Source organism: Podarcis melisellensis, assembly GCF_964234715.1.
Source record: "Podarcis melisellensis genome assembly, chromosome: 16".
Taxonomy (NCBI): domain Eukaryota; kingdom Metazoa; phylum Chordata; class Lepidosauria; order Squamata; family Lacertidae; genus Podarcis; species Podarcis melisellensis.
Window position 1 is genome coordinate 12,619,219 of NC_138533.1, and position 19,584 is coordinate 12,638,802.

Here is a 19,584-nt window from a genome sequence, read left to right on the forward strand (position 1 = left end):
AGGCCAGCGTGTGTGTCCCTTCTGCTTTCCAGTCCCCAGGGCTATGGGTAGTTGCAGCCACATATGTCTTTTCTGGCGAGGAGGTGGAGAAGTAACCAACACCAGCTAGTGGGAGGAAACCTAGCTTTTCTTGATCTGTGTTGAAAGGCGCCTAGTGCCCCAAACCGGGGCTGGGGTCATGGCATCTTCAAAACCTCTGAGCCAGCACCAGGCCTGGTGGGCACAGATACCTTTCCCACCTGTTGCCAGCTGAACCGCAGTGTCCTTAATTAGCAAAAAGAGAATGGTAGGAAGGCGGGTGGGGGGACTATACCGATCAACAAGAGTGCTTGGTGTGGATGTAGGGGAGCTGCCCCAAAACCACCGCAAAGATAAGAGGGACCGCCCGCATATGTGATTTATCTGTAGCCCTCTGCTAGGGGTGGCTTGTTCAGCAACCCCCTTGCTTACTCCCATTGCGCTTCCCTCTTTGCAGTTTGGGAGCAGCACATTCTGTCTTAATTAGCTGCTCATATTAATCTGGCAAATAAAAGCAGCCCCCGTGCTTTCAGGCTGCTAGATTAATTATTCCCCAAGTGCAGGACTGTCAAGGGGGGGGGAGCAGAGAGAGAGAGAGAGATGGTGGGGGGAGGAAGTTGGGTTTGTGTAGAGGGGGGCAAAAAAGTCGAGGGTTTGATAGTGCACAACTCTGTGTTGGCTTGCTGTGTGGCTGAATGAAGGGCAGAGTGTGCAAGGGACAGGGAGAAATCTGTTCCAGTTTACATTCCGAAGTGAATCTGTCTTAATTTTCACTTTCTAAAGCAACGGGTGAACCGAAACACAGCTATCCTTGGAAATTCACACCTCTCTGGATTTTGCAATGCAGTTCCCCAACCAAAAAACTGTGTACATTGGAGGAAAGAGTATATAAAAATGTGTGTGTGTATCAGTGAAAATAAGCCACTCAGATGTATCATACTACAGGAAATTGGTTGCAGAAATGTGCCTAGGAGGAGAAACACACACTAAAATGCTGGTGAATTTTGTGATAATTTCTATTAAATTGCAAACTGATGTGGAAATGTGGCAAACATAACTTAAGGTTGGAAAAACGAGAAAAGGAAAGGAACAGATAGTGACAAGTCTGTCCATCCTTAGTGAGTGTACAGACAACTGCTGCGAAGTTTTTCGATCTTATAGGACAGGGCTGTGGAACTCCAAGTCACTAGGCTGGTTGTGGCCCATGGCACATTTCTGTCTGACCCATGCTCTCACCACCTCAGCCATAATCTGCTACATTTCCATGCTGGGAAGGGAGGAAGAGAATCCTTAGGGGGTCAGCAGGTGAGCAGCCATGGGTCAAATCTGGCCTAAAAAGGCAGGCATGGGGAACATTTTTCAACTTGAGGGCTGCATTATCTTCAAGGAAAACCTTCTGAGGGCCACATGCAAGGAGTGGACAGGACCAGGGGAGAAAGTGGGTTGAATAATGGATGTGAATGTTATGTGTATAAACAACAACAGCAACAATATAATCTACGAGTGGGAGTGCCTGGTTCTGCCTAGGAATTTGTAGAAACTATAAAAAATTGTAATTTCTAAAGGGATAGTACAATTTGGGAGTTTGGATCCGTCATGTTGAAAGCTGGGCAAAGTCACACCAAAGTGTGTCACAAGTAAAAATAATGTTTTCTTTCCTATTTTTTGTACGGCTTGTGCTTCTGTTTATTACTGTCTTTATCTATTTTTGCACAGCAGTTTTCTTCAAGTTCTGCTGCTTGGGGGAAGCAGGAGGAGGAGGTATTCAGCTCAGAGATTCCACACAAACGTTGCATCATATACACTTTCCAGCATACATCTGCAACAATACAGGCTAGAAACTTTAAATTATTTTCTTTCTTTGTAGAAAGGAAAGGGAAGAATGACCACTGCAATTCCCAGGGAGCTGAGCTTCACAACCACGTCTGTGCTTGCCTTGAACTGCTGTATACAGAACTATTTTTACCTGGGTCTAGCCATTCATCTGGTCCTCACTCCTCCCTGTAGGCTCCAGTCTCCTTCCCTCCCTTCCCTGTATCGTCAGTCCCATCTCTTCCTATCTATTTAATCTGTCTATCTGTGTAGCCTCCCTTCCCAAGAGCCTACCACACGGCCTTCTGCTGTTCTGCCTGTCCAATCCCATTTACTCTCCCCGTATTTCTGCAAATCTCCTTTCAGTTTGTCCCAGGTGGTTTCCTTGATCTGGGCAGACACGGAGCAGGCCAGCTCACACATGGCTGCTGTACCTTGGCATAAACCCACGGGCAGTTCCTGACTCACACACGCACATGTGCCCCTGCTTATAAATATACCCTTCAACATGTGGACTCTGGCAAGTTTGTACACACACAGTGCTCTGCGTGCACATATAGAGCTGCTCCAGGTTTTGTGCTTTTTCTTAAACAATCCTTGATATATCAAAAGCCCTGATCAAGTCTGGAATTGTAGAATCCAGTCCAGCATCCTCTTCTCCCAGTGGCCAACCTTTAGACCTACGCACAGCACCAATTCTCCCTGCTTGTGACTCTCAACAACTGGAATTCAAACCAGTGGCGTAGCGTGGGTTGTCAGGACCCGGGGCAAGGCAAGTAATTTGCGCCCTCTAACCCATGGATTTGCGCCCCCTAACCCGTGGATTTGCGCCCCCTAACCCTAACCCCCAGATGTTGCGGCCGGCCCCCCCCTGCACCCCCCCACGCTACGCCACTGATTCAGACACCCACTGGCTCTAATACGGAGGTAGTATATATGCATCATGACTAGTAGTCATTGATAGCCATATCTGCCATGAATTGGTCTAACCCCTTTGAAACCATCCAAGTTGGTAGCATACTGCCTCTGATACTGCAGGAGAGTAGGTGGTCTCCTGAAAGGCCAGGCTAAATTATGGACCTTCCTCGTTCTGGCAAGCAAACGAGGTTATAATAAGTATTTCAGGTTTGACTACAGACAACGACTGATTTATTGATGCATGACCATGCACCCAGGCATCAAGGTGACCTGGAAGGGGCTGCGAAAAGGGGCAGAACAGGGCAGGGTTGGGTGGAAGAGGGCAGAGTGGGCTTGTGTGCATTCTGCTGTCACACACGCTGACCCAGAATGTGCCCCCCGTGCAAATCGGGGGTTGCCTGTTTGTGATATTGTAGCATAGAGCAACCTTTGCCAATCTGATGCTCCACCCCCCCATGTTTTGGACCATTGCTCTCATCAGTCCTAGCCAGTGCTGAGGCTAGATACTTGCCTGTTCTTCAGTGGGGTTCCAGCTTCACGCTAGCAGTTTAAACGGCAACATTTCTTTGCAAGATTTCTAATGAGAAGCTGAAGATTGCATTTCAGCTGACTATTTTTTTTAAAAAAATTTTTTGTTAAAGCTCAAAGATAAATATGTGCAGTCAGAAGACAGCAGCACTGAATTCAATATAATTTACTCCTTGGAGCCTATAACCTTAATCAATTGGGTATTGTGTTATGTAATGCTGCTCTTTGCATTTATATCCCACTTTTCCTGTATGCAACTCATTATGACCCCTGGGCTCCCTTCCAGCTCTATGATTCTATGTGGCATACATGGGGTTGCATCCAACTAGTTTTTACTCAGACCCACTAAAATTAATGGACCTAAGTACTACATAGCCATTAATGTCAATGGGTTGTGGTCTGAGAGTCCCAACTCTTCCTTGTCCCCAGTTCTAGTCACATTCTGGGCTTCCCTAAGTCACAGGGACTCCAGGTCACCCTTGGAGGAGGAATCCTCCAGCTGAGACATAACACAGGGTAGTTACCAGCAATAGAAGCCTGGCAGCTGCCTGGTGATTCCTCTTATTGGCGCCAGCCCTCGTGATATGTTGGGGTGGGGGTGGGAAACGGCCTTCAGAAGAGAAATTATTTATTCTTTTTCATGTGACGCCCACCTAAACCGAACACAGCAAAAATTAATCCCTTTCGGAAGGTGCTCTTCCGCCCCTCGAAAAGCGACAAGCTTTTTTCCGGGCCGCTGTCCACCTGGATGCGGTCTAGCTGGGGAAAGACTGACAACCTCAATTAGCTTCACAACTCGGGAGCCAGTGGATTAAGTGTTTGCTGGGGTGATTGACAGGAGCTGGTGGAAGCGCAGGCGTCCGTGGAGAGATGGGCTGTCTGGATGCCTGACGGAGGGGTCAGATGCTGACCCAGGGAGATGCAGCGCGGGTGGGCCTCACAAAGTGGTGTGTGTGTAATATGGTTGTTGAGGCCACTTGTGTGGCACTGGCAGCTCGACTGAGAGACTGACAACTCAGTTAGCAGAACTAAAATAGGGTTTTCTTCCCACCCCTAGCTGCAGCCTCGCCATATTTTACTTTTTGGGGTGCAGTAAATACAAAATCAGTTAACCCCATACAGGCAGAAAGGGGATCACACTAAGGTGACCCTTTTATCCTGATTATTCATCCTAATTTGCTTGCACAAGGTTTTCACTGAGGTTAGGTTATACAGTGGTACCTCTGGTTAAGAACTTAATTCGTTCCGGAGGTCTGTTCTTAACCTGAAACCGTTCTTAACCTGAGGTACCACTTTAGCTAATGAGGCCTCCCACTGCTGCCGCTGCACAATTTCCGTTCTCATCCTGAAGCAAAGTTCTTAACCCGAGGTACAACTTCCAGATTAGCGGAGTCTGTCACCCGAAGCATTTGTAACCCGAGGTACCACTGTATCTGGTCTTTGCTGAGGATTTGTTCTGATTCGCTTGCAAGGAGGATATATAAAACAATGAGCACCCATCTTGATTTGATTCACGGGGTGTTTACATGTCTTCCCATTAAACATTCATCCATCCCTCACTTTTCGGTGTATTTCCCAGTCACTTTCTAAACTGTAAGAAGTCCAGTTCTTTTTAAAGGGGTTTTTAAAAGGGGGTAGGGAGCCTCCAGACAATGGGCCAGTATTCACGTTGACCCATGAGGCCATTTCCCCCAAACCACATCCACCTGTCCGTTGGCTGACATCACTAGCAACATCATCTGAAGGACAAGAGGCCAAGCTTACATCCTGCATTGGCTGCACCCAGAGCTTTTTTGGGGGGGGGGACTCAGGGGTATGCATACCCCTAAACATTTTGTGAATCTTTGTACTTTTGTCCATTTACTGTATTTATTTCCCCCGATTTGAACTATAAAATGGTGATTTTCTTGAGTCAAAATGAGAGTACCCCTAAACATTTTTTTTTTTTAGAATAAAAAGCACTGGCTGCTGCACCTCTTCCCAGCAGCGGAGGTTAAATCCTGCTCAATTCAAAAAGATTCATTCCAACTCCTCCCTGATTCAAGAAAAGGTTTTCATTGGAATCCCTTGTTCGAACACTGTTTTAGCAGTGTTTTGCAAGGTGGTTTGAAGTCCTGACTTCAATGCAGCTTGTAGGTGACTGACAGGCAGCCACATAGCATGGGTTCTTGACAATGGTTCCTCTGGTTTTCAGACAGAGGGTCTTTCCCAGCCCTACCTGGAGATGCCATACCTTCTGTAGGCAGAGCTGGAGCCCTTCGCCTTGCTTCAGTCGCTGCTAAATCACAGTCAACGGGATCAAGCAGGGCTGTCCAATAGCTCGGTGCTAAGCTGTGGGCATAGGCAAGTGCCCAACCATGCTGACCACTGACGCCAGCCCCAAATGTGCACATTCGTCACTTCTTGTCGTGTTTTTCATCCTTCAAAGTGCAGCAGCCAAGAATGGGAACTGGCTCCCATCAAAAAGCATTTCCTTTTGTGGGCTCTGCAGGGGCAGGCAGACGTTCTCTCCTCGTGAGCGGGATCTGTGGCAGGTCACATCTTTTTTAAAGGCACCCTTGGATGTTGCATGCACCAAGTGAGGGCCACAAGCATGTAAATTTCCTCAGCAAATGGAATGCAACTTTTATGCCCCAGCATGAAATCAATGTGCCGTTTGCATATTGATTTTATTGTTGCCGTTTTCATTCCCACCCCCACCTGCCGTGCCCTCCCCACTCTTATTTAATAAGCTGTTTTGAGCACATGTTGGAAAATACAGTGTGTATGTTTTAAAAGCAAATGAAATGAAACAAAATCTGGTCGTGCTCTCTTGACCAGTTGTTTTCAGACTTCTTTTAAATTGAAAATTCCTATCTTTAATTCATCCTTTCCCCACCAGCTTGTCTTCTGGAAATGCCAGTGATTGAACCTGGGAACTGCTGCATGGAAGGCAGATGCAAAACCATTGAGCTATGGTTCTGAGCAGACTTTTGAATAACTACATGCAGAAATGATACAGAATTAAACTGATCTATTCATGGCTAGTATAGTACTTGGTTTCAAGGCTGCTCACCATCCTATCTGCTTTCCTCTGGATGAGATGCAGTTTGTCAATGTGTCGCCCCGAACTACACACAGTACTCCAGAGGATGCTGGGACATTTTCTATGGGATACTCTCAGGCTGGAGAAAGTCAAATATGATTTCAAAGTGCCATTGCTGCTCAGAGAGAATGCATTCGTGCCCTTGTTGCTTTTGGTCAAACAGGTTACGTAGGTCCTGAATTCTTAATAATAATCTTGCACAACGTGTTTGAGCAGAAGCGAGGAAAGCTTTCAAACCACTCTGAAGAATTTGTTTCTTTTCATGAACTGAAGGTACACCCTGGGACACACACATTCCCCCCCCCCCATCAACTGCAAATTCCAAGAGAAGATTGGTGGTGGGTGGAAAAGCCATTCAGCCCCCTCCCCAGTGTAAGCTGGTGAAACGTGCTTACAACACCCCAGTTCTCATACAAAAGATTGCTTCCCTCCCTCCCCACACTATGACGCATTGCCAGCAATTCTACTCCAGCTGCGGTCTTCGTTTACTCTACCGCAGCCTGTCCTCCTCTGATGTAAAAGTCAAGTTATTTTTAAAATATTTTTGTTAAGGATATATTTGCCAAAAAAATAAATAAACAAAAAACTGGTGTGATGCATGCAAGCACTGCTCCCAACACCCCTTTCCTGCATGTTCCGCCCCAAGTTTCCTGCTCTAACCCAAATGCAAATGAGATGTGGGGAAGGGCTGTAGCTGGGTTGTAGAACTTCTGTTCTGCATGCAGAAAGTCACAGGTTCACTCCCCTGCATCACTAAGTAGGGCTGGGAGAGACCACTGCCTGCGGAGCCACTACAAGTGTAGACAATACTGAGCTATATGGACCAAATGGACTGATTCACTATAAGGCACATGCCTATGTTCCAGGAGGCAAGAGCAAGCCAGAAGTCAGTTTGAGGACAGACTGCAGCTGCAGCTCAGCAGTATCCAGCCACTAGAAGCCCCATCAGCACAATGATGTCTGCCTGTGCAACAGGACTTTCCTCCCGCTATGGAGGGCTGGGAGAACCCACAGAGCAGATTTAGGAGGAATCAAGAGATGAGAGGGGGCAGCCCCATGTTGCTTTGCATGCAGAAGGTCCCAAGTTCAATCCCGAGCATCTCCAGGTAGGGTTGGGAGAGACCCCTGTCTGAAATCCTGGAGAGCTTCTGCCAAGAGTGTAGGCAAAACCCAATGTTCTGCTTTCTGTGTTCCTAGAAGCCTCTCCGCAGTTGGGAATGCTGTAATATTATGTTGGGAACTGTCCTGACATTTGCAGGTATAGGGCAGCATACTGAATGAATGAATGAATATTAAGAGTTTCAAGTCATGCAGAGACTTCTATGCGCTTTCATCCAAACACGCTCCATAGACCTCTTCAGACCTTTGTGCTCAACCAAGAACAGCCAGGTCCACACATGTAGAACAGGGACATTGGGGGGGGGGCACGCACAACCACTTTTGCTCCCTATGCACTTCCCACCCACAAATGTTGCTTGGACACACTCAAACAGGGCTGCCATTTCTCCACAATGGGTTTTCCAGAGTTCTAAATCTAAATCACACCTCATCAGTTGCAGCACTGGCAACTTAGCGTTCATGCGGGAGCTGTGTGCATATCTGCGCTAGAGGCAAGGTGCACTACCCACCTTGCCCAGCTGAGAGATTTGATTTCTAAAGACCCTGGGGAGGGAGCTGAATCTTGAAGAATAGCCATACCAGCAGCTCAGTCGCGAGAAAATTTTTAACAAGAGTATTCCCAGAAGCCCTGAGTGGTGATTCACCAGGGACAGGTTCCAGAAAATAGGGATCACCTCTCGTAAAGAGGAGTGCAGTCAGAGTACACGTGAGCTGTCTTTTCTAAGAAGGCTTTTCAGCCCTCCTGATGGTCTCCTTGGGGAGTCCTCTGATCAGCTCCCAAGGAGCCCATAGCTGAGTAGTTGAGAACGTGTTTTGCCTTCAGAAGGTGCCATGTTCCAGCTGTTTCCAGCTAGGAGAAAGGAGCAGGAAGCAGGTGACCCCGAGGAGATGCTGCCAGTCTGTGTTGTAGGCAGCTCTGGGTAAGGTGTGCAGCCAGTCAAATCTGGTATATGTGTCAAGAAGAGGCTAATTCTGAAAGACCTGATAAGCAGTTTTCCTTCTCGGCATTCTCTTGATGTGCTTCTTTCCTAGCTATTTTGAGACCCCCTCTCTCCATATGAGATGTAGCCCGTTGGCTGTTTACACACACACTGCGGTGTGGGGAGACTGACCTGAAGTTTCCATGCGTGCCCCTCCCAACCCGCATTACACGCCTCACTTCTCCCAACTCCAACCACAGCGGCATGGATCTCCTGGCTAGGCTCCCTGGGAACAGGGGCTTATTCTGTACTGGGTGTTTCCGAGGTGACAGCAATCGTATGCGATGCTCCTGTTGCCAAGGTAACTTCTCGGTAACAGGTGCTAAACCTTCAGCAAACTGCTAGGGCATGAATGAAGTCTGGAACGGCATTTATTTCCAGCTGTAACTGGGGACAGGGGTGTAAGGGGGAAAACACTGAGGAGATTTTGTCTACAAGCTGATTTGAAGCATAAACACGGCTTATCCTACAGGTTGCCCCCAGTAGCGAAAGCCCAGGGAAATACAGGACTGTATCTAATGCTAGTTCTACTCAGAGGACACCCATTGAAATTAATGGGCATGACTTACTCTGAGAAGGAGAAGCACTGGATACAGCCCATAAGTAGTGTCCAACTTCAACATAGGCTTATGTAAGCAGATCCCTTTCAACCCAGGGGTCTCCCAGTGAATCAGGTTTAGAGTATAAAGGAAAGCAGGGATGTAAGATGTGGAACTCACTTCCACAAGATGTGCTGCTACCATTTATTTATTCGGCAGATTAATATATCCACGATGTGGTGACGGGTGCTAGCTTGTGTTGGTTTCTTTGCTTGTTTACTTCTTTATTTTGTGTATTTGCATAGCACCCTTTGGCCAATTGGCTCACAGTCCTGAGGACAGCATGATAGAAAATGAAGGGGGTTGCTGCTGGACAGAGGCTCCAGCTCCTGGAGGCGGCTGAGCACTTCTGGGCCCGCTGAATATTTTTGGGGTAGGATCAGTATAGCCAGGTGCCTGTAGGGAGCTCACAACAGCCACATGTGATTCTCAGTTATTCAGAGGCACATGCAACCTCTGACAGTGGAGGTAGAACACAGCCATTGGGGATAAGAAGAAGAAGAAGAGTTTGGATTTGATATCCCGCTTTATCACTCCCCTTCAGGAGTCTCAAAGCAGCTAACAACCTCCTTTCCCTTCCTCCCCCACAACAAACACCCTGTGAGGTGAATGAGGCTGAGAGACTTCAGAGAAGTGTGACTGGCCCAAGGTCACCCAGCAGCTGCATGTAGAGGAGCAGGGAATCAAACCCAGTTCACCAGATTACGAGACTACCGCTCTTAACCACTACACCACACTGGCATTGACAGCCTTACCCTCCAAGAAAACAATAAAAACAATATGAAGTCAGAATAAAAAACAAACACTAAAAGGGCAATCAATAAGACCAACATTAAAAGCAGGTGGTTAAAACAATGAATTAAACTTAGAATGATTTTCAGAATGGATTGAAGAGATTCAGGGAGGGAGAGGCCGTCAGCTGCAAACCTCCCATTATGAGGTGATCAGAATGCTGGGGGCAGCCAGCACAGGGAGGGATTTTGCCTTCATGCCCTGTTGGGAATCGAAGAGAAATATGGTTTGGTAACTTGCACTTTCTGGAGCAGTAAATGAACTGAAATACAGCCATCCTTTGAAACCCAGACTTCTACGAATCTTGCAGTGCAGTTCTTCAGCCAGTTAAAATGGACAAGAATGCATAAAGTGCACATTAAAATGCATATATTAATCAAAATAAAGGGGGAAAATGCATTGTAGATGGGGAAATTGATTTGGGAAATGTGCCTATTAAGACAATTCTGCACTAAGATGCTTAATTTACACAAGGGCTTTCTGGAAAATGCAAACTTATGTGGAAAACCGAACTTCAGACTGAAAAGATAAGAAGCTGAGAAAAAGTGAAATTCAAGGTTCGCACATCCCTTCCTCTAAGCCAGGGGTAGGCAACCTAAGGCCCGTGGGCTAGATGCGGCCCAATCACCTTCTTAATCCGGCCCTTGGGCGGTCTGGGAATCAGTGTATTTTTACATGAGTAGAATGTGTCCTTTTATTTAAAATGCCTCTCTGGGTTATTTGTGGGGCATAGGAATTCATTCATTTATTTATTTTTCAAAATATAGTCTGGCCCACCACATGGTCTGTGGGGCATAGGAATTCATTCATTTATTTATTTTTCAAAATATAGTCCGGCCCACCACATGGTCTGAGGGACGGTGGACCGGCCCACAGCTGAGAAAGGTTGCTGACCCCTGCTCTAAGCATTTCTCACCAGAGTGTCCACAACCATGGTCCTGATGTCAATAGCTGTCATATTGCCCACCTGTCAAAGATGGCCCAGAGGAGTGGGGGAGATAAAGACCAGGCCTGCGAGGCCAAAAGGTTCCCGCCTCCTGGTCTATTTGTATATAAAGCCATCAGCAGGCATGGCCTTTTGCCGAGTGCAGAAGGACAGGTCTCTGCCCCAAGTGACTTTGCAGTCACTAACTTGACACAGAGGAGATTACAGAGTGAAATGCAGTTGCACAAATAGCTCAGCTGGTAGAGCATGAGACTCTTGAGCTCAGGGTCATGGGGTTGATCCCCACATTGAGGAAAATATTCCTGTATTGCAGGGGGTTGGACTAGATCACCCTTGTGGTCCCTTCCAACTCTATGACCTTATGATTCAGACAAAGGGATGAAGATGTTTTGACTTTCGGTACCTGAGTTCCCACAAGGAAACGGGCCTGGTAAGAGAAGCAGCTTGGTGCAAAGTGGGGGGTGGAGGGGACTCAAAGGGTTGGGACAAGGGCTGGAGGGAAGAAGCTTTCCAAAAAGCCAAATGAGTTGCTGTTGTAATGCTTTCCCCTGCTTTTTTGTGAATGAACTAAAGTGAAATGGTTCCTGAGCAGGCAGCAATTTAATAACATCATCTTTCTCTGTGTTTTCTTTGTAGCTAACAGTTCCCTGCTGGGAGGAGGCGGTGGTGAGTCTCCTAATTGATACCTTTTTCTTCTTCACAGCATTCAAATTAATATCTCTACTGGTTTGAAAGGGAGGGGGAAGGAAGCACAGGGTGCTGGGAGTTGGGTACTGCCTGTGGCTGTTCAGAATACACGAGATGTCCAGCTGGCTGAATCCCTGGAGAGCTGCTGCCAATCAGTGGTGGACTAGATAGACAAGAAGCTGGACATAGTATAAAGCAGAAGGTTGTGATCTTAAGTTCAAGAATGGCACAATATTAAATAAGTATGTCTTCCACAGTACATAACTAACAGCATTTCATTACCAGGTGAGATAGCTTTTTAATTACCGTATTTTTCGCTCTATTGGACGCACCAGACCACAGGACGCACCTAATTTTTAGAGGGGGAAATCAAGGGAAAAAATATTATCCCCCCCCAGCCCCAAAGAGCAATGGACAGGCTGCGCACTTCCTCTTTAGCCTTGAGCAGCATCTTTAGCCTTGCACAATGGGATGGATCGTGCCCGCTGTCCACCGGGGCTGGACTAGATGACTCCTGGGGTTCCCTTCCAACCCTGCAATTCTGTGACCTCGGAAGTTGTTGGGGGTCTCCACCACTGGAGGCTTTTAAGCAGCGGTTGGGGGACCATCTGTTCTTTAGCTGTGATTCCTACATTGTGAGGGGGCTGGGCTAGATGACCCTCGGGTGGCCCTCCCAACTCTATGCAGTCCTACACTTCTGCGGCAGGAGATCCACAGCCACTTCACACAATGCCCACTCCCAATTTTCATTGGAGAGACATGTGGCTTCACTGTCTAGGTAGGTACCCCCCTACCTGCCACTCTTCCCCCAGCCCACTTAAGCCGAGGGAATTCCTGCCCAGAGAAGCTCCCAGGTGAGGCAAGGGTTAAGATCTACCTCTGGTAAATGGCTTTGTATCCTCCCTCTTTCCCTTTTCTCTTCTTCTTCTATGCTAGTTCCTTCTCTTGTGTTTTGTTTAATCTGTTTTTATTGTATACTAAAATAAAAGCTGCAAAGTTTCCTTTTTTATAATATTCCCCCCCCCTTCCAAACTAAAACGTTAATCTAGATAAAAACACTGATCCAGAGGAAAATAAGGGGGTGGAGAAAGGACGAAAAAAGAAAAAGAGGTAGAGATAGAGAGATTTTTAAAAAGTTGGCTTCTTTAGCCTTGTGCAGCTGGAGAGGCTGTTGGAGAGGCTGCTAGGCAAAAGAGGAAGCCCGGGCAGCGAGTGGGATGGATCGCGCTCGCTGCCCGGGCTTCCTCTTTAGCCTTGCACAGCCTCCCACGGCTGGAGAGGCGCGCACGGTTAAAGAGGAAGCCCGGGCAGCGAGCGGGATGGATCGCGCTCGCTGCCCGGGCTTCCTCTTTAGCCTTGCACAGCCTCCCACGGCTGGAGAGGCGCGCACGGTTAAAGAGGAAGCCTGGGCAGCGAGCGGGATGGATCGCGCTCGCTGCCCGGGCTTCCTCTTTAGCCTTGCACAGCCTCCCACGGCTGGAGAGGCGCGCACGGTTAAAGAGGAAGCCCGGGCAGCGAGCGGGATGGATCCGCACAGCCTCCCACGACTGTAGAGATTGCGCAAGGCTTTTCTAGAGGAGGGAGAAGGGACTGACTGGCTGCGTCAGTCCCTTCTCCCTCCTGGGGAAAAGCCTGCAAGTGCCTCGCGAAGCTTGTGTGTGGCTCTTGGGGGCTTTTCCTGCTTGCCTCCCCCCCTGCATTCGCTCCATAGGACGCACAGACTTTTCCCCTTAGTTTTTAAGACGGAAAAACTGCGTCCTATGGTGCGAAAAATACGGTATTATTATTTTTAAAGGAAAAACAGAAATACTTGGAGAATAGGTTTATGAATCACCACTCAATATGATGGCAAAATAGAACCTCCATCTGCAGGGGTACTCCATCTTTTGGTGACAGCTGATGGGGTCAAGCAGTACAAGAAGGGGTAACCAACATGGTGCTCCTCCATGTGTCGTTGTCCTACAACATGTTGTGTTATGCCACACCTCCACAGCATCCATTTTGTGACTGGCAACCCCAAAACTCTCTCAAAATTAAAAATGTGCCCCTTGGTCAAAAAAGGTTGGTCTACTCTGACAGGCAGCAGCTCTCCAGGGATTCAGGCAGAGAAAGGTGTTTTTTCGTCACCTGGCTGGGCAGAACAAAACAACATTTGGAAAGAATATTAAGTTAATTTTGACTCTTGGTGTGTTGTTTATTTGGTTGTTTAATATTGTGCTATTTAGGGAGAGGACAGAAATCCCATTTTGTTTGCATTTCGATGTGGAGCTGCCTAATTTGTACTTCTCAAAATGTTATGCAAACCAAAACACACATTCACTTTTCTGAATTTGCAGTGCAATTCTCCAACCAAATAATATGCACAAAAATGCAGGTATTTGGGGGGAAATGTGGTTCAAAATGCGCACACTGATTAAAATAACATAGAAAAATGCATTATAGTAGGATAATTTGCCTACAATATTGTGCATATTAATCAAAACTTCATATAAAATATTGATTTTTTTATGATTATCGTTTTTTTAAAAGCAATCAATCTGTAAATTGCTGGGAAAATGGAAAACACTGAGAAACCAAAACAAATCCAGACACGCTGAGTGCTACCCCACCTTTCAGAGTGAGCCCTCTCAAGGCAGTTTACAATCAAACAATTGAACAAACATGCAACAAAAACAGCATCTGATAAAACCATACATACAGGGAGCTGGCAAAATAAATAAAAGCCTGGCCTAGATGTTCTTTAAAAGCTGAGTGTAGAGAGGCCAACAGGGCCATTCAAAGGCTAGTGGGCTGTAGGGGATATGACGCAGGCAGGCAAACTGGGTGTTCAGAAAAAAAGTGGGGCTAAACATCTATTGCTCCCCCTGCCCTCTGGGTCTTTCTGCCAATGCGAAAGTTCTAAGTTCTTTTGTCTGGCTTGACATTGTGCTGTAGAATATTCAATGGGGGAGGGGGGAACCTGTGGACCACACTGAATTTGGATGAGTAAGGGCCCTCCCACCCCCCACTTATGTGTCCTTTCCTTTGCCCTTTTTCCAAAATGGTGGGCATTGTCAGCATACTATGTGCTCTGAATAAGAAGCTGCCCGCACTCCCCAGGGCTCTTCTGCAAAGGCTGCTCTCCATGCAAGTAGCAGGTTGTGCTTGGCTTTTGACATGGCAGCTGGGAGGGCCAGCAACTCCCATGATTTATCTGTAAAGCGGGGAGTGGAGGTCACGCTTGGCCAGTGGCAGCACATAGCTCTCCAAGATGCTCACGGCTCTCCAGGTGTTAGGCAGGCAGGTGTCCCCTGGTGCAGGTTGAGGTCGGCTTAGTTTTTGCTCACATATGGTACACAGACAGACACACAAAGAGAGAGACGCACTTTCAGGAGGAGGACAGCTATGCGCCCTGGCAGCTGACATGCCTGGGATCACTGCAGCTAGTATGTCTGTGTGGTGTGTACACAGCCTTAAAACACGAAATTAACCATCTTAAGAAACAAACAAGTAAATAAATTCGAAAACAGTTTGACACCAGCAGAAGCACAAATAATGCAGCCATGAAATACTATAAAGCAACAGGGGGAAAACATATTTAAAACACAGCCACCATAAAAAAAATGTGGGATAATTATGGGATAATCCTACGTCTGTCTACTCAGGTGTGAGTCCTACTGAGTTGATTGGGGCTTACTCCCAGGTAAGTTGAAGTTAGCTTTAACTACAGCAGTTATGCCACTTCAGAAAGGAATAACCATTTACCCATGAGCCCCAGCAAGTATGGCCAATGTCCAGGGATGATGGGAGTTGTAGTTCAGCAAACAACTGGAGGGCCAAAGGCTCCCCCACACTTGATGAGCTTTCTTGAGGATTGGTACATTCTGTTAATTCTCCAGTGCAAGTGATCACATGGTGGAGACACCTTCTATTCAGATTCATGGTAGAATTATTCTTCCGCTGTCCTCCCCTCCCCGCAACTCCCAAGAAGGCTTATTGGATGGAGGCAAGCAGAGAACAGTCACTCATGCAGAGAAGCAACAAACAGCCTCCTCTGGGGGTAGAGAATTTTGCTGCAGACATGGACTAATCCAACCATGCATGAGGCAGAGGTGCAGCAAAAATGCCTCCCTCCATCCCACCCCACCCCACCCACAAAAGGAGACTTTGGAAAGAGGCAAGTCCAGGGCAGTTACTCACGCAGAGAGACAGAAGGCATCCTTCTCTGTGGATGGGCGATTTGGAGTTCACAGCAGCCTGCAGCTATTTGATTCATTCATTTACCTGGCCTGCTAGCAATTCTCTTCACGAACCTGCAGACTGGTTTAAAGAAAGAGCGGCTTTCTAGGGACTCCCAACCCTGCAGAGATACAAGAGTGTCGGGAGGGGCTCCTCTCAAGTTGAAATGGCCCTCTGGCCAAGCCCGCTCTGACCTGCAGCACAGCGCCACCCAGAGGCAAGGCTGCCCTTGACCGGTCTCTGCCACTACAGCCCCCTCATCTGTATCCCATCCATGCCAGGCAGCGTAGGCCTCGCTGAGCCAAGATTTCACAAAGTCAAAGCCCAAGGTGGCAGGAGTCTGGAAGCCGAGCCAGCCAGCAGAAGAAAATTGCAAGGAAATGAAGGAGTCAGGCAAACAAACAAGCCCCATCCTGAGGCCACTCGCTCCCAGCGGCATCACTGCCAATGTTAATGGGTCCTTTATTTATGCCTGACCCGAAGTGATCCCATTTTATTTCCACTCTTTAAAGTCCTGGACCTGTCGCCAGTGTGCGTGGGGCTTTTTTCGTACGGTGATAAACAAGAACCAACCGGGATTTATCCTCCCGTCCATTAACCTGTGATCTCACAGCTCGCAAATAAACGCTGAAGCTGCAGGCTGCCTAACGACCCACCCACCCACTCGCTCGCCCAACCTCTTCCTCAGCTTACCAGTCCTGCAGACGCAGCAGCAAAGTGGGGGACAGGGATTGGCCGGGGGGGGGGGCATAGCACAGCCAGCCTGGACAAAGAGGCTCCTTCTGTTCTGCAACAGGGGAACCTAACAAGATTAGAAGAATCTGGCTTTCCAAGCATCTGGACCTCATGGTCTGAAAGAAAATGTGCCGCTCCCAAGAATCGAGTGTACAGTGGTACCTCGGGTTACATACTCTTCAGGTTACATACGCTTCAGGTTACAGACTCCGCTAACCCAGAAATAGTGCTTCAGGTTAAGAACTTCGTGCTCCAGTGGTGCGGCGGCAGCAGGAGGCCCCATTAGCTAAAGTGGTGCTTCAGGTTAAGAACAGTTTCAGGTTAAGTACGGACCTCCGGAACCTGAGGTACCACTGTACAAGGTGTGAGACAAAGCATGCAGATTCTGAGAATCTAGTCCACAAGGACTGAGAGAAAACATGAAGCTGCTAAGAATCCAGCCTGCAAGGTCTGAGAGAATACGTGCCGATCTAAGGATCTAGTCCACATGGTTTGAGAAATACCGTATTTTTTGCACCATAACACTCACTTTTTTCCTCCTAGAAAGTAAGGGGAAATGTCTGTGCGTGTTATGGAGGGAATGCCTACGGGTGGCATGCCTGCGGATTTTCCTCCTCTAAAAACTACGTGCGTGTTATGGTCGGGTGCGTGTTATAGAGCGAAAAATACGGTATATGTTGGTAGTATACCAGGAACCTAGGCCTTGAAACAAGAGCTTTGGTATTAGCCTGGTGAGCTAGTTGCTGGTCACCAAGGAGTCGCAATCTCTTTGCTCTCTCCTCTTGTGCATGGAGAGTTGTGCAAAAAAGATTTAAGAGATTCGTGGCTTTCCCTCTCCCACCTCTCCCACTGTATTAGTCATAGGATACTGCTCTTTTCTGAGTCAGACTACTTGGTCGCCGAGCTCAGTGTTGTCTGCAGTGACTGGCAGCTAGGGACATCAGGAGGCAGCAATTTCCATCTCATCCTGTGTTCGTCACAATCAGTTCTGTTTCTGTTCCACTGCAGTTCGGCTGTCCCACTTAGGTCATTAATTTCAGTGCATTTTGATGGAAGGGAAATGCCATGAACATAATGTTTGCAAACTAAAACAAAAACAAAAAACCCTGCAACAGCAAACACCACTTGTATTTGTTTGTTCGATTTCTGGTCCTGACCTTAGACGAACATGCAAATTGTGTCAAATTCCTCTCCCGTTTCCAACAGAATTCTCTTACATCCTTACATCCAGGCTTTCAGGCATTGGGCATTCTCCACACTTGATCTTAGCCAAAAGGCCGAGAAGCGATGGCAGTGGGCATTCTCAGCATTACCTGGGGATGCCGGGGATTGAACCTGGGACCTTTTGCATGTCAAGCAGATGCTCTGCTATCGAGCTTCAGTTCTTGAAGCTTGAGCTTATTTAGTAGAGGAGTAATTCATGACTGGCTGTGGCCCAGACTGTGTCCTTCCCCCATTTCTGTCGCAGAATGCATCTCACTTAGCAAGCACACCTGCTGTGCAGTGTTGCTGAAATGTCAATCAACTCCCTACCTTTTGCAACTATGGTAATTCCTCACCAACAACGATGGGCAGTGCTGAGTGGGTGAGAGCAACAGATGAACACAGGAAGCTGCCTTGTCAAGCCACTGGCCCACCCAGCTCAGGACTCTCTACAACAACTAGCAAGTTCTCTCCAAGGTTTCATGCAGGGGTATGTCTACCTGGGCCTGCCAGGGATTGATGCTCTACCACTGAGCTAGGCAGGTGCAAGAAAGCATGCAGGTAGAATCCCTCCAGGCAGCTCCCTCCTATGCTTCCAAGTGATCAACTTAGCTCTCTGCTTGGAGCAACAAAAGGCATCCTAGGGAAATAAATTTAAAAATTGTCCAGTATCACCTTAGAGACCAACTAAGTAGTTCTGGGTATAAGCTTTCATGGGCATGCACACTTCTTCAGATACCTGCATGCACATGAAAGCTTATACCCAGAACTACTTAGTTGGTCTCTAAGGTGCTACTGGATAATTTTTCAATTTATTTATTTTGACTGTGTCAAACCAACATGGCTACCTACCTGAATCTAGAATCCTAGGGAAAGGTAGCTTTCCTTCCCCCCACCACCACCACATCCCTGGCCACGCCATTGCACTTGCTCTGCAGGGAGCCTACTGTGTAGACCACACACCTGGTTGCTTGGGGTGAAGGTGCTGAAACAGTGTGCCCAATCTCCAGAGCTGGAGCTTATCCAGGTGTGCTTCTCTATCTGACTGCATGTTTTCCTCTGCCAGTACAGGGGACGCTGGATTGCATGTACAGTACTTTGCATGCAAAAGAACCTGCGGTTCAATCCCAGCATCTCCAGGTAGGGCAGTGGGGCAGCAGGGCACATTGTCTGAAACTTTGTAGAAGCTGCTGCCAGTCTGTGTGGATAGTAATAAGCTGGGTGGATACCAGGAGCTGAGCTAGACACTTTCCTGTGTTTCCAAATTAGCATTTAGACATGAATGAGCATCGGAATATTTTATGCAAATCCAGTTCTTCATTTGTTTTCCCCTCTCTCTTTTTGGTGATGCATTTCCTCTTTCTGGTGGTGGTGAAGCATAGACCACATGACAAATGTAGTTTGGCCCTTACAAATGGATAGCCAGCAAGATGGGCAGATCAAGAAAATGCCTTTGTTCCAAGCTACATCTGCAGGATTAGTCCAAGACATTTTGGCACTTGAAGTGGATAAATCCAAATCATTCTCTTCCCACCTCTTCCTCCTCCCTCTCCCCATCCTCTGTAGGAGCCAACTCCTAGGGGCTGAGGTCCCTTTGGGCCCCCCAATAAATTATTTAACGGGGCTGGGCCCCTCAAAAGTTGATGGGCATTGCCACTCAAATGGTGTGTGTGGGCTACGTCATGTGATTGTTTATGTGGGGTGGGGCTTACCAGGGTCCCCCAAAAGTTTATTCAAGTTGGCACCTCTGCCCTGCCCCCCCCCAATGAGTGCACTGTCCCCCCACCATGAGCCCAGGAAGGCAAACACCATTGTGGTAAAACAATAAAATTAAAAATAATATAAAAGCTTTTTTAATAATCTCATACCTTAATGCCTGAATATTTCAAGGTGGCCAGCGGCAGTAGATTTCAGCCATCAAATGTCTGGGAGTAAACAGGAATG

The 19,584-nt window shown here is 47.5% G+C and overlaps 1 protein-coding gene across 2 annotated transcripts in view; it reads left to right on the top strand.

Annotated features, from left to right (window-relative positions):
- The window catches only part of MACROD1 (mono-ADP ribosylhydrolase 1), a 320,217-nt gene that overhangs the window by 224,122 nt on the left and 76,511 nt on the right, over positions 1 to 19,584 (top strand). For both annotated transcript variants that reach the window (XM_081891901.1, XM_081891902.1), the window contains exon 4: positions 11,434 to 11,463. In XM_081891901.1, the coding sequence (XP_081748027.1) occupies positions 11,434 to 11,463 (30 nt within the window). The remainder of the gene's footprint in view (positions 1 to 11,433; positions 11,464 to 19,584) is intronic.